Source organism: Eubalaena glacialis, chromosome 2, assembly GCF_028564815.1.
Source record: "Eubalaena glacialis isolate mEubGla1 chromosome 2, mEubGla1.1.hap2.+ XY, whole genome shotgun sequence".
Lineage (NCBI taxonomy): Eukaryota > Metazoa > Chordata > Mammalia > Artiodactyla > Balaenidae > Eubalaena > Eubalaena glacialis.
In genome coordinates, this window is record NC_083717.1 from 29432930 (window position 1) to 29448137 (window position 15208).

At 50.1% G+C, this 15208-nt stretch overlaps 1 protein-coding gene across 1 annotated transcript in view; it reads left to right on the forward strand.

Moving 5' to 3' along the window:
* ADARB2 (adenosine deaminase RNA specific B2 (inactive)) overlaps positions 1 to 15208 on the forward strand; it is a 374800-nt gene that overhangs the window by 257285 nt on the left and 102307 nt on the right. The window contains exon 2 of the mRNA XM_061181674.1: positions 8540 to 8626. Coding sequence (XP_061037657.1) covers positions 8540 to 8626 — 87 coding nt within the window. The remainder of the gene's footprint in view (positions 1 to 8539; positions 8627 to 15208) is intronic.

Genomic DNA, 15208 nt, shown 5'->3' on the forward strand with positions numbered 1-15208 from the left:
GCCGTCCTCCCAGCGGCAGGAGCTACTGCAACTCTCACTTAGGGGATCTCTTCCTATGAAATTTGGGAGCTTTGAAGAGGAATTCAGGCGTTGGATATTCCTGACTTCCTTTGAGTCTGTAATGGATGAAAAAGTCTCCTCCTCTTCACCCCCCCATCCCAGCCCTGCATAAAGTGTCTCCCGGGTAAGCCCAGAGACCCCAGCCTCACACCCGGGCCAGGGTGTCGGCTGCAGAGTCCTCACCGGCTCATTTGGAAGTTTCAGCCCCTTGGAGCATAAACATGGACGGTTATTGTGCTTTTTTCTGCTTTTCTTCTTTTAACCTCCTCTGTCCCCTCCTCCTCTTTGTCCCTCAGTGAGTCTCAAGCAGGCCCGTAACTTTCTAGTTATTTCCAATCTGTGAAACTCAGCCCAGATGGAAGTTGACCATCTCATAACCGAGTCTGAGCCCATCCAGGGAGACGGAAGGGGAAACATCTCTGTTTAATTGACCAAAGTCGAGGTGTATCCACTGGATATTTTAACTGGCCCCCGTGTCCCCTCAGCAACAGTTTCCAAATGTCGGGTCTCCCGGGGACAAGTGCAGGGTGATGCTGGGGACCATGTCTGGGCCTCAGACCCATCTTGGATGAGAGTTTTCTCTCCCCCTCCTTCTTCTTCCCTCCCTCCCTTTCTCTCTCTCCCTCTCCCCCACTCTCCCTCCCTCTCACCCCTCACAATCCAGGTTTATGTTTGCTGCCCTCCAGCCCCCTGGGGCTCCCTGTTCAGAATCAAGACTCCAGGCCCATGGTGATGAGGATGCACCCAGTCAGAGCTGCACAGGTGGCCCCTCTGCCGGCCTGGCTTTCCCCTCCCCTAACTTGGGTCATCCCAGACTCACCTTTCAGTAGAAGTACGCTTGGCTCTGGAGCCAGACCTCCTGTGCGTAGTAAGGGGTGGACAGTATTATTAGCTATCAGGTCACCTCCTGCAAGATACCCCCCACTGACCTCCCGGGTGCCCCTGGACAGGCCAAGTCCCTCAGCACTGTTCCTTCCTAGCATTAGAGTGTGAAATTATTGGTTAGGGGTACAACTAATTTGCATTCGATAAAGATTTGTTGAGTGAATATATTAGTCTGCTCGGGCTGCCGTGACAAAGGACCACAGACACGGGTTTAAACAACAGACATTTATTTCTCATAGTTCTGGAGGCTGGGAGTCTGAGATCCAGGTGTGGGCAGGGCCGGTTCCTCTGAGGCCTCTCCCCTGAGTGTGGACGCCGCCTTCTCCCTGTGTCCTCACGTGGTGGTCCCTCCATGAGTGTCTGGGTCCTCACCTCTTCTTTGAAGTCACATGGGATTACGATCTACCCTGAAGGCATCATTTAACCTTAATCACCTCTTTAAAGACCCACCTCCAAATGCAGTCACATTCTGAGGTCCTGAGGGTCGGACTTAACGTGAATTTTGGGGGAGGACACAGTTCAGCCCATACAAAGAATGAGGAACAGACACAGGCTGGCTGCCTGTTTCAAGACCAAAATCATGAGTTTTATGCACCTGGAAGTTACCAGAAGAGCCTCACTCCTTGTGAGAAGCAGACCCTCTCGTGTTACAGAACTCAGTGCAGACCCAGAGTCTTTCTTCGCCTGAATTCCCTTGTTCATAGATGGCAGCCTGAAAATGGCCTCTTAAAACACACATTCCTGAAAATCTGCAAGAAAATATCTTTGCCTGTCCTCCAAAACATTATTCCTTTCTCCTGCCTGCATGGAGGTTAATTATTTTCTTACTTCCCGAGGTCACCCACCTGTTCAGGCTGATTTGCGTTTGTGTTTGGCTAGAAGCAGCATCCGTTCAAGACATACCTGTGTTGGGGGAGAAGACACAGTCAGGAAGGAAAGTGGGTCAAGCCTGAGGGGGGCCATCTGTCAGAGTGCGTTTTGGCAAAAGGAAAACATAAGAAGGGAACGTGTAAAGGAGGCTGGGGTTTGTAGCCCAAAGGTACCGACTGCGCTCGGCGGCTTCCAACTGTCACCTTCTTTCTGTTTCGCGGCTGAGCTGCGCTGGACGGGGCAGCGCCTGGCCCACAGACGCAGAGGACACGAGCACAAAAGCTCACTCCAAACGGTTGAAATAGGGCAGAACCCAAGTGCGTGACTGATCTAATTTTTTAAAAATAACCTGTGAACTATTTAGTGCTTTGCAGTAGAAGATCAAATCCTTAGGTATTTTAGCAATTACAGTTTTTATTAAAATTTCCAGCAAACATGTTATTTCCCATGGACGGATTTTCCGGGTAACTGACATGGGTTCGTGCCGCAAGGCATTTTTTAAATTTTCATCTTACTTGGTAAAAATTGTTTCATAAATTGTTGATAAACAACAGTCTGTGAAAGCAAACATGGCTTTCACAAAAGCAGGCTCCAAAACGTCGACATTTTCCAGCTCCTCGTGGGTAAACTGAGTCTCCGCAGCTGCGGAGCGTGTGGCGGGGCCTGATGCTTGCAACCTTCCGTGGCCCCCATCCCGCTCACATGGGTTCTCGCTCCCTCTGTTTCCATACGTACAGCTGTCTGGACGTGAGTCCGAGGACCGCTCCAAAGAGCCTTATCTTTGAGAGTCTTCTTAAAGCCTTTTAAATACATTTGAGCTTCCAAATCTATAAAGTAAGCAAAAAAGAAAAAAGAAAAAGACAAACCCAGGTCCCGATAAGGGGGCCTGACTGCACCTACAGTTTACCTTTACTATCTGTTGTCCTCACTTTTCTCCTTTCTGGAGTAAATAATGCTCTGACGCTGGCTTCACATCATTTCTTTTCTTGTCCAGTCACTTTTTTTATCTTTTAATATTTTTAAATAATTGAGGTATAATTTACATACGGAGAAAAGTACAAAGTGTACTCTTACAGTCCAGTGACAAATGCACACACACGTGTACCACGCATATCGGTCTAATATAGAAGGTTTCGTCCTACCAGAAAGACCCCTCCCGCCCCTTGCAGCCAACCTGCACTGACCCTTAGGGGCAGCCACTGTCTGATCTGTCACCAGAGGGTAGTTTTGCCTCTTCTGGAATTACATGGCATGTTCTCTTTTCTGCCTAAATTTTTTTGCTCAACATAATGTTCTAGAGAGTCATCCATCTCATTTTTATTTCTGGTAGCCTCCCAGTGTATAAATTTTAAACAATTCATGTACATATTCTTCTGTTAATGGGCATTTGGGATGCTTCTAATTTTGAGCTGTCACGAATAAAATTTCTCTAAACATTCCGGCTCAGGTTTTTTCTTGAACATATATATTTCCTTTGTCTTGGGTAGATGTCTAGGGTGGACTTGGGGATCATAGGATAGGTGTGCCCTTAGCAGCCAAAACATTTTCCAGAGTTATCATCCCAGTGGACGAGTGTTCTGATTTTCCTGTGTCAGTCTTTTTAATCTCAGCCGTTCAAGGGTGTGTGTTGATATCTCTCTATGGTTTTAGTTTGCATTTCCTTAACGTGTAGCACTGTTGAGTGCTTGGGGATGTGTTTATGTGAATGTGAATGTGAATGTGAATGAGTGCTATGTGAATATTTTCCTTTGTCAAGTTTCTGTTCAAGTATTTTGCCCATTTTTTTAATTGGAATTTTTTGTCCTTTCTTATTACATTATAAGAGTTCTTTTTTTTTATTAATTAATTAATTTATTTATTTTTGGCTGTGTTGGGTCTTCGTTTCTGTGCGAGGGCTTTCTCTAGTTGCGGCAAGCGGGGGCCACTCTTCATCGCGGTGCGCGGGCCTCTCACTGTCGCGGCCTCTCTTGTTGCGGAGCACAGGCTCCAGACGCGCAGGCTCAGTAGTTGTGGCTCACGGGCCTAGTTGCTCCGCGGCATGTGGGATCTTCCCAGACCAGGACTCGAACCCGTGTCCCCTGCATTAGCAGGCAGATTCTCAACCACTGCGCCACCAGGGAAGCCCCAAGAGTTCTTCTTTTATTCTGGATAAAAATCAGTTGTCCTGATTGTAAATATATTATCCCAATCTGTGGCTTGCTTTTAGTTTTCTTAACAGTGTATTTCATTGAGCTGAAATTTTTAATTTTGATGAAAATTATATTTTCTTTTATGATTGGTGCTTTCTATGTCTAACAAATCTGCCAACAAGGAGACCATGAAAGTAATCTCCTATATTTTCTTCTAGGAGTTTTATAGTATTAGATTTTATGATCCATTTAGTGAACATTTTCATTACGATACAAGATAGAGCTCAGAATTCACTTTTTTCCAAGATAATGTACAGGTTTTCAGCACTGTTTGTTAAAAAGACTTTCTTTCACCTCAGTGTATGACTTTGAGATCTTTGTTGAAAATTGGTTGATCACACAGGTATGATTCCATTTCTGAACCCGCCTTTTTGTTCCATTTTTCTATCTTTATGTCGTTACCAAATTGTGTTTGTTCTTTATTATCAATATTGTCAACCAATGGGATCTCATCCGTTTCCAGGAAACAGCTTCTGCCCCTGAAAATGCTTCCCCACGTACTCCAGAAATATATGAAATCATATCAGCTTGGGCCAGAGCCACTTATTTTGCAGTGAGCAATAAGGTTTATAACACAAATGCCCTGGATCATTCCAAGTAATTCATTAAAAACACCATTAATATGATGGGTGGTGACCAGAACTTCCCTAGAAACAACCCCTGATTGGAGACCACCCCAGGTGCTTTCCTCACAGGGGCCAGTCCAGGTCAGTGCATCTCACTCAGGCCAACATCCAGCTGGTTTGCAGGGCCCCTGGCCCCGAGCTGAGAGCCACAGACACAGCTGCGGGGCAGGGAGCACCCAGCCCTTCCAGCCGCTTTCCCTGGAGGAAAACCCTCTCCTTCTTCTGATTCTCCAGTGAGAGGCTGGGAGTCCTGTTAACCAGCTGCTTTCAGCGGACCCAAACCAGAATTGCAAGAAAGAAAAGCCGGGCCTCTATTTTCCATCAGTAAGTAACCGGCATGAAACCAGGTTTTCTAAGGTGACCGTGAGAAACACAAAGACCAGAACCAGTTGGCTACTGGGGCTCTGCTCACCTGGAGCCAGTAGACGTAGATACCAAACTGACAGGCACATGTCAAGGAAACAACTACCGAAAAAGTCATTGACAGCAAATAATATTTTTAGAATTTTTCTAAATAGAAAATGTAATTCCTCACCCTTTTCCCTAATGACCTTCTAAAGACTCAGTCTGGGGAATTCCCTGGAGGTCCAGTGGTTAGGACTCCGCACTTTCGCTGCCAAAGGTGCGGGTTTGATCCCTGGTCGGGGAACGAAGATCTCACAAACCGTGCGCTGCGGCCAAAAATTTATAAATAAATAAAGACTCGGTCTGTCCTTTCTTAAGAACAATTGTTTCTCAGTCAGAGGGTATGTGCCTTCAGGTTTAAATATTTCTCTTTCATGAAGTATCGTGGCAGGAGATGGTAGTTGGAGTTTCAGGTGGGCTGACTCAGCAGCTTTGGTGCTTCCTGCCTGGTTTGTCTGCTGGGTTTAAGCCGGCCCGCGAAATCCAAAATCCACCGAGGAGTGGATGGGGCAAGAAGGGATAGGGTTCACGGAAAAACCACAGGATGTCCAGTCAAATTTGAATTACTTTTTATTTTTTAAATTGTAGTAAAACATACATAACATGAAATGTGCCATATTCACCATTTTTAAGCATGTAGTTCAGTGACATTAAGTACATTTGTATTGTTGTACAACCATCACCACATCTGTGTCCAGAACTTTCTTATTTCCTCAAACTGAAACTCTGTCTTCACTAAACAACTCTCCCCCTCTCCAGCCCCTGGGAACCACCAGCCTCCTTTCTGTGTCTATAATTTCTACTTCTCTAGGGACCTCATCTACGTGGATCATACAGCATTTGTCTTTTTGTGACTGGCTTATTGAGTTTAGTATAATGTCTTCAAGGTTCATCCATATTGTAGCCTGTGTCAGAATTCCCTTACTTTTTAAGGACAAATAATATTCTCTAGCATGTACAGACCATATTTCTTTATCCATCCATCCATCCATCCATCCATCCGTGGACACTTGGGTTGCTTCCACATTTGGCTATTGAGAATCATGCTACTGTGAATGTGGGTGTACAAATAACTCTTTGAGTCCCTACTTTCAGTTCTTTTTGGGTCTATACCCAGAGCGGAGTTGTGGGTTTCACAGTGGTTGAACCATTTTACATTCCCACCAACAGCGCACAAGGGTTCCAATTTCTCCACATTCTCACCAACACTTGTTACTTTCTAGGTTTTTTTTGATAGCAGCCATCCTAATGTGTGTGAGATGGTGTCTCACTATAGTTTTGATTTGCATTTCCCTAATGATTAATGATGCTGAATATCTTTTCATGTGCTAATTGGCCATTTGTATATCTTCTTTGTAGAAATGCTTATTCAAGTCCTTTGCCTTAAATTTGAATTTCAGATAAACAATGAATAATCTTTTAGTGTATGTATGTCCCACATGATATTAGAGATGTATATACACAGAAAAGTATCTGTTGTGTATTCAAAACTCAATCTTAACCAGGTGTCTTGAATTTTTATTTGACAAATCTGGCCACCCTGAAATCCAGAACTCTGATGGATGGAAAACAGTCTTTAAGTATTTCACAGTTTGGCTAAGGTGAGCTCTGAATTGTTTTAGTGTGTTTTTGTGGGTGTCTGGCTGGTAGCCCTGCTTTATTAGAAAATTGTAATTTCATTTTGAGATGCTCGAGACTAAATCATTTGAGCTTCACACTCTTTCTGGAACATTATTGGGCTCCCTTAATGAAATTATAACTCAAGCAAGAGATTTCATTCTCGTGTAGGAAATTAGCTCGGCCATGAGGGTTTGGGGAACTGGGCCTTCCCTGGCTTATTCTTCGTGTTCGGCAGAATGAAGAGGTAGCAGGCCTTCTGTATTTGAGTTATTTATTGTTCTCCGAGTGAACATTGTATTGTTGCTCGTCCCTAATGGAAACAACAGCTGTTAACAGGCTCCTGAATGAATTTCAGTGTGAACTCCCTTGGCCTCTGGAAAGCTCCGCTAAAGAGAAAACAGGCTCAGAATTGAAAGAAAAAGAGTAAGTTTCAGGCCTGGGTCTGGACACCTGGAGGCTGACTGCATAATAAACCGCCAGTTGACGTTTCCAGGAGAGATCACACTTAGATGAGCCCGAAACCGGAGCTCCTTTCCTACGACAGAAGCAGACAAAGGCAGCATGATGCACGGAGCATGTTAAAGTGTCCCTGACGAGGGACCCTGGACAACCCAGCCAAAGGCAGGGCAAGGGCAACCCCATGGCGACCCTGTGACACACTGGATGAGCAACAAGGGTTCTGCCTTCTGCGGTTTTCTAAACATAGTCAAGGTTCACATGGAAAGTCACGAATGCTGCAGCCTCGAGGGGACAGAGCCGTGAGGGGCAGGGGCCTGAGCACAGCGGCTCTGGGGGTGTCAGGGCTGAGTTCTCCTGTGGACTCACTTCTGGTTGGGGTTAAGGTTAGGGTTAGGGGTTAGGGGTTAAGGTTAGGGTTAGGGGTTAGGGGTTATGGTTAGGGTTAGGGGTTAGGGATTAGGGTTGGGTTAGGGATTTGGGTTAGAGGTTAGGGTTAGGGGTTATGGTTAGGGTTAGGGGTTATGGTTAGGGTTAGGGGTTAGGAGTTAGGGTTAGGGGTTATTGTTAGGGTTAGGGTTAGGGTTAGGGTTAGGTTTAGGGCTCTGATATAAGGAGCTTTCCTTCTGGTCCCTTCAGTAGTCATTCTTTCATTTCTCCCAATTGGGCTTCAACCCACCTGTCCTTCGTCTCTGTTCAGAGGGAAATAGCTGAGCCCGTTGGTCCCAAGCGCCACCTCCTCTCGGGTCCGAGTTCCCCTCTGCACTGTGCTCAGGAGGTCTGCACCCGGGACCACTCCCGGGGTTGCAGGCAGGGGTCCCTGGGCTCCTCTCCCACTTCAGTTACCGCCCCCACTTCAGGGGAACCTCTAGGGCCCCTGTCCGTTCCCCCCTCCTGTTCCGTCTACTTTTGCTCAAACAAACAGTAACTATATTTTACAGGTTTCATAAGTCCTTTTTTTTCCATTTTCTCAAGCCCACAAACAGGTTCTCCACTACTGGGGAGAAATAGTCTTGGCTGTCTCTGCAGGACTCTCGTTTCATTGAGGCATTTCTTCACTGGCCTTAGCTCCTCTCTGTGAAACGTCCTTTGTCTGCAGGCCCTGCCCACCCAGCTCCGTGCAGGCTCAGGCTAGGGGGCTGCCCTGCAGATGGTGACTTCCAGTTTTGAGGGACATGGAGATGCCAAAAATAAGAAAAGAAGAAAGATGGAAATCATAAAGTTTAAAACTGAATGGAGAGGGGAATTTGATAAAATGCTGTCAGAAATTCAATAAAAGACTGAACCAGAATGAAGTGGCTAAAACCAAAAATGACCTTTCAACCTCCCATGTCCAAACCCTCAGTAATAAGAACATATGAAAGCAGCACTGAGTTTTTCTGAAACTCGATGTCAAAAGTGCATTTCCTGTCCTTCTTTTCTTTCCAGACAAAGTGAGCATGCTGTCCGCCTTCATCGCTTCCTTCAAGCACGTGAGCCCCGGGGCCGCGCACACGGAGGATGAGGACAACCTCAGTAAGCAGAGCCCCTTCCCCGAAAGCCAGGGTCCCAGCCCCACGTGCAGAGGGGGACCCCAAAGGCTGAGACCCTTGGGGTGGTGGGGGGCACCACCTGGGCTTCCCAGAGAAGGAGGACCTGCTCCCACCCCCATGGGATCCCTTCCCCGCCTGGAATCCCGTTCCCCCCTCCCCAGGATCCCATCCCCGCCTAGGATCCCATCCCCCCTTGTATCCAATCCCCCTTGGAATCCCATCCCCCATTGAATCCCATTCCCCCCTGGAATCCCATCCCCCCCCCCAGGATCCCATCCCCACCTGGAATCCCATCCCCACCTGGAATCCCATCCCCCCCGCAAGATCTCATCCCCCATGGAATCCCATCCCCTCCTGGCATCCCATTCCCCGCTAGAATCCTGTCCCTACCCGGGATCCTTTCCCCACCTGGAATCCCATCCCCACCTGGAATCCCATCCCCCGGATCCCATCCTCCCTGGAATCCCGTTCCCCACCCCCAGGATCCCATCCCCACCTGGGTGGTAGGAAATATTAGCAGTGACTGTGTGATTGAGAAGTCACACAGTCACACTGGAGTTCTCAAGAAAAAAACCCAGTTCTCTGGGACCATCCCTTCTCTCTTTCCTTTATTTTTTCCCCTCCAAACCAAAAAAGGGGAAAAAAAGAAAAGAAAAAGAAAAATGAACACAGCCTGTTTGAACAGTTTGTACAATTATTTAACAAGGAAAGAGCTGGACAGGTGCCTGCAGTTGAAACAATGTTTTGGCTCATGAAACCGGAGAGACAACAAAGCCGTGTGGGGTGGGGACTGAAAAGCCGGTTGGGGGTGGATCTGCTGGGAGGGTGGAGGAGACCCCAGAACAGACAGAGCATGTGTGCCGGTGAGGGAAAGTGCAGGCGTGTCTGTCGGGTGGTGCACCCCCCTCTTGCTTGTAGAAGGAATGCATGAGGGATGAAACAGTCCAAATGACAGGAACACCTCTTGCATTTCAAAATTACCTGACAGGTGGTTACCTTTGCAGCTGGAGTCAGGCCTGTGCTTGTGGGGAGCGGGAGGCTAGCTGCCGGTCACTGGTTTTTGGTGGGTCCAGGAAGCCACGGCAGGAGGGACTGGCCTTGGAACGTTGTCCACTGAGCCTCAGATTTTAAGAAACACGACAAGCTCTCATGAATATCCCCTTCCCACAAAACACAACCACCAACAAGATGGGAAGCTGAGGCTGTCACCCTGACTGTTCCACAAAAGCAAAGTCACAGAACTGAGCAACCTCAGTGACCCTGTGGTTTGAGCCCTTGTTTCCTAGATGGAGGCGAGTATGGAGGGTGTAGACAGGGTGCCAGTGGGTCAGAGCGCGGCCTCCCCACTGCCCACAGGCCCGACCTCGCAGGTCCCGTGAAGCTCCAACGGCTGGTTCTGTTCTCTCCTGACCAAAATTGGAAAGTTTCTAGGACTTAGTTAACTTACTGGTAACTACTAGTTAACTTAGTTAACTTACTGGTAACTACTTCAGTAATGTGGAACACACATGCACACCTTGTCTTACCACCCTTCTATTTACTCTGCTTCACGGATACTATGCTTCTTACAAATTGAAGGTCTGGGGCCGCCCCGCATCGAGCAAGTCTATCGGCACGTAGTTCTGTCAGAAGTAATGCCACTGCACACTTAATAGGCTGCAGTTGAGTGTAAACATAACGTTTATGCACTGGGAAACCGGAAATCCATGTCATTCGCTTTATTACAGTGGCCTGGAACTGAACCCACCATATCTCTGAGGTGTGCCATGTGTACACACACACACACACACACACACATATTTACTTATACATATAAAAATACACATGCGCCCCCAAGCTGACCTGGACATGTGGACAAAGCTATTTGATAAGCACGTGGAATAGACGCCTTGAGGAAGAAAATCTTACTCTGTTTCATCCCCTTTCCTGCTCGAGCTGCTGGGACCCTGGCTGAGTCTAGTCTCCCTGTAGGAGCCCTCTCTCCCCATCCAAGGGCAGGGCAGCCTGAGGGCTGTGACCCCAAGCTCCAGCTTCACAGCCTTGGGCAGTGAATCCATCCTTCAGGGCATCAATGCCCGTGTGAGGGGCGGGGAGGGTGGCCTGGTGGTAGAGTTGAGGATGGAATCAAGTAGGGAGATGATGCACGAGGACGTTTTAGGCAAAGACCTGGAGAAACAGGAAACGTGGATCAGGTTGGCTGACGCTAGTAATTAAGGCACTTACCCTAACTCAGCTCACGGCTGAGAGGTGGAAACTTAGAGATGAGAATGATTTTTAATTGTTTATTACATGTTAAAGTGCCTTTGAAACGCTTGGAAAATCTTATTTTCTATCAGTGGATTAGTCATCCCCCTTTGTAATATGTGCTGTTATTGAAGACCCTGTTTTCATACATTATTCAAAGATAAACCTCCAAATTAATGCACTTGTCGTAATACCTCTCATGAGTGTTGCCAATACAGTGCTATTAATGTGCATCCAGATGCCGTGGACGTCGGGGAAGGGGTGTGTGTGTGGTGTGTGTGTGTGTGTGTGCGTGTGTGGTGTGTGTACACATCAGGGAGGAAGGGAGGTGACAGAAGGCAGGGTGATTTCTCCTGGAAGTCTCCTGTTTTATCTTCAGACCCTGAGGGTGGGTGCCTGTGTTTGGTTGAAGTGAAGGCCCTGCCCCTCCCCATGCGGCCTCACCCCTCAGGACCACCGGGTTCGCCCCCTGCAGCCTCACGTCCTTGGTCCGCATTCATCTCTGCATGGCGCTGGAGCTTGAGCCCCAGTGTGAAGGGTGGAGCTAGGTCGGGGTCGGGCCGTCAGAGGCTCGGCCTGCAAGAGGATGGTGCCTGCGAGCCCACCTGCGGACCAGCCATCCTCAGGGTGGGTTTCGGCTGAGTCTACGGGAAGATGCAGGTTTTTCATTCTTCTTGTCCAGGAGGGCAACTCTGAATGCGATCTTCCTTGAATGCTGAGAAGGAGCCAATCACTGCCCCAGCCCATCCCCTCCGTGCCCACCACTGACCCAAGGGCGTGATTGACTGGGTCACATGAGGAGGGGCCGAGAAGCCTACTCCCTATCAGGCCCGCAGAACAGCACTGGGGTCTGGAGGGAGGGAGGGAGACCCGCCTGCCCCACTGGCCTGGTCCTTCCAGGACGCGTGGGGCCCACCTGGGAGAGAGGCCGTCTCCTGTCTGCTGCCGAGCCTGACCCAGGAGCTGTCAGGGTCAGGCCTGCGCCCGACCACAACGCCAGGACCAGGTGTCCCAAAGCCCGCATGGCCGCAGCTGCCACAGCCATCCCCTGAGCACCACCTCGGACCCTCCTTCCTGAGCCAGTGGAGACTCCAGGCCCTGGGCTCGATCCCGCCGGCCCGGCCCATCCGATCTGAACGTGGCGGATCCGATGGCCAGTTCTCTGTATCTCCTACCTGCAGACGTGGTGCCGGGAAGTCTGGCAGCGTGATGACCAGACAGATGCTGTCCCTGAGGGGGCGTCGAGGAAGGAGACGCAGCTGGTGACACACAGGCACCTGCACTCACCCGGGGCCTGGCCACCTGGAGGTGACAGCCAAGGACTGGCCCCCGCGTGGCCCGTCCACGTCCAAGCAATGGCAGCGGGAAGCCCACCTTGACTTGGAAGAACGTCTCTCACCTGGAAAGTGAAAGCCCAGCCACAGCCAGGCCAATATAAAAGTCTGCTCTTTCCCCACAAAATGCAGTTCTTGTATGCGTTGGACCTTTGACTGTAGCACTGCCTGTGCTGACGCTTTCTGTCAAGCAGGGTGGGTGCTCCCGGAGCTCAGGAGAGGGTTGGGGTGACAGAAGCAGAGGGAAATAATTCCGTTTCACGTTTTCCTCCCGTGTCTCTGACTCAGACGTTCCCCTCTGTGCCTGGCGGTCTTCACTTTGCCAGCGATGGTTCTATTACTGCCGCGGGTGGTATTTATCTCATGTCGTTTGAGGTTATTTGCCTCTTTTTTTCCTGAGATCCACAACAGAAGGACACGTGTGACTGTCTGGAAATCTGAGGCTGCCCACACGGACCTTTGACACGTGTGGTCATGGATGTCTTGTCGGGTTCGGCGAGGACAGGAGAGTTCCCAGGGTCGAGGCCGCAACCGCCCGCGGGGGCACACAGGACACGTGGCCTCCGAGGCTGCCTTGAGGGAAGGCACTTGGCATTCAAGTCAGACGTTTTCTGCAGGAACTGTGGTGTGAGCCCCAGGTGGGGCACAGTGGGCCCCGGACCCCTCACACCCCCTGCTCGCCTCCTGCAGGGCTGAGGCCCCGCCCTGTGCTTGTACAGAGAGACAGATGGACAGAGACAGACAGAAACAGAGGGGGCGGGTGGGGGGGGCCAGGTGAGCCATTAAGGGGACCTCAGTGCACTGCTGACTTTTAATATGTGCCTTCCCCAGGCCGGCCCCGCACACACAGTGGGAGGTGGGTCTCCTGCAGAGCTACTCCCGACTCTGACATGTATGAGCCTCTGAGCTACGACTGGTGAAAATAACAGTTATTTGGGGAATGAATTCCAGAGTGGGATTAAAGGACCCACTAATTCTTATATCCTCGTATAAACTGTCCACTGGAACTGCTTCCAGTGTACAACGCACACATTTTCAGAATCAGATTGCTTTTATCATACAATAAACATTCTCTGACCAACTCCTGCACCCAGAACCCTGGGAGCATCCTAGCAGCGGGGCCGCCACTCTTCCCTAGGACTTAAAAAGGCAACGGCAGCTGTTCCCTCTTCAGTGGTCATGATCAGTCACCGTAACACAAAGCACTCGGTCTGGAGCCTGCGACGTTCACAGATTGCGCTGAAAGTTTTTGTTCATTGTCTCCACTGATCCTGGAAAAGTCCCGTGTGGCCGGTTCTGTCTGTGCACCGCTCAGCCGCCAGCACCCGGAGTCCTGCCCACACTTTTCCCTCCCACCTCTAGGGATGGACCACCCGGTGCAAACACCTTCTGGAGTCGGCGGGGCCTCCGCAGGTGACAGGACAAAACCCACCCCTGGAGAGCTGGGGAAAAGCGTCCCCTGCGAGAACGGGCTCCCAACGACGCGGGATCAGCATGACCTTTGCCCACAAGTGCATGAGAAGGGCGATCTGTCGTGCTGGCCGCCGTGTGAGGCTGCGTCCAGTTCCCTTTTGCATGTCCTGAGCAGACACCAGATCGGCCCAGGGTGCCCCCGGCGTACCCAGATAAAGGGTTAAAGTCGGCAACCTGCCCCAGGGGGGCCCAGGGAGCAGCCAGGCCAGGAGGGCGGGCAGAGACTAGGCCCTGCCCTGTCCCCACCTCAGGGTGACCCCGGCATTCGGCCATGGGCTGAGGAGCAGAGCCCTGGGCTGGGGAGATGCGTGGGTCCTGCAATGCCCGGACCTGAGGAAGCAGGTGGGGGGCAGCTTCCCCAGTCTGCCAGGAGCGAGCCTTCTCAGCCTCTAGACTGTCCATCTCTGGGTTATTCTCTCTGACGCCGGGTGTGTGAAACCTATCGACTCAGTGGAGGAGAAAATGAGAATCATTTCCTGGGTCGGGGAGGGGGCTGCAGAAGAAGGAAACGTGAACTTGTGGGATCAGAGCTACAGTTCTGTAAGAGGATCGCATGGACCTGGCAGGGGCCTGGCGAAGGGGCGTGGGGTCCAGCAGAGCCAGGCTGGCAAACCTCAGCGGCACCAGACCAGCAGGGCAGGGTCCCCCCTCACCACCCCTCCTCGGCCCGAGACTGCATCACGAGAGCCCGTGTGTCTCCACCCCTTCTTTCTGGGGGTCCTGGAAGCCCAACTCATGAAATAAGCAGGGAAATTGGGCCTTGACAAGAAGATGCAGCTTAGAAGTGTCTGCCTCCCTTTTTCCCACTCTTTTCAAAAATGCAGTTGACTCTCCTCAGTGTTAGGGGTTTTGCTAAGTCCTTTACGGGTGTCCTCTAGCTCAACCTCATAATAAGCCCTAAGGCAAGTGCTACCAAAACCCACATTTATCCTCTTAAGAAAATGGAGTTCAGGCAGGTGGAGGGACTGCCCAAGGTCATACACACTAAGGTCGGGGGAGACTGTGACCTCTCACCTGCTTGACCCCAGAGCCGTGGAGTGACCACTGCCCACCCTGCAGCTTCCCTGACCTTGCGCAAACTCAGGAGGCCAGTTAAACGGAGCATCTGGGCCGTGTTGGGGGAGCAGAACCCCTAATCTGTTCGTTTGCAAAAAACAGCGTGTGACATCACCCCCAGAGAGCATATCAGGATGGAGCCCAGAAGTCTGCACTCCCATCAACTTTTATTAATTACTGATTATCGAGGAAGGGGTCTTCACCCACGCTCGGATCTCCATGGCTCACTTTAGACTTTAAGGATGACAGTCCTAGGATGTCGAAGAGAAGAGTGTGGAAGCAGTTTCAGTGCAGGTGGAGGGGAACCTGGGTCTGCCGGGCTGTTCACCCAAGATAAACCTTCTCCTCAGAAGTTTCAGAGGGCATCTGACACGCCAGCCACTTTAATCACACTCACAGCCACACTCAATCCCCACGTTGTGGGAAATCAATAAGAAATTAGAGAGCTTCCAGTGCGT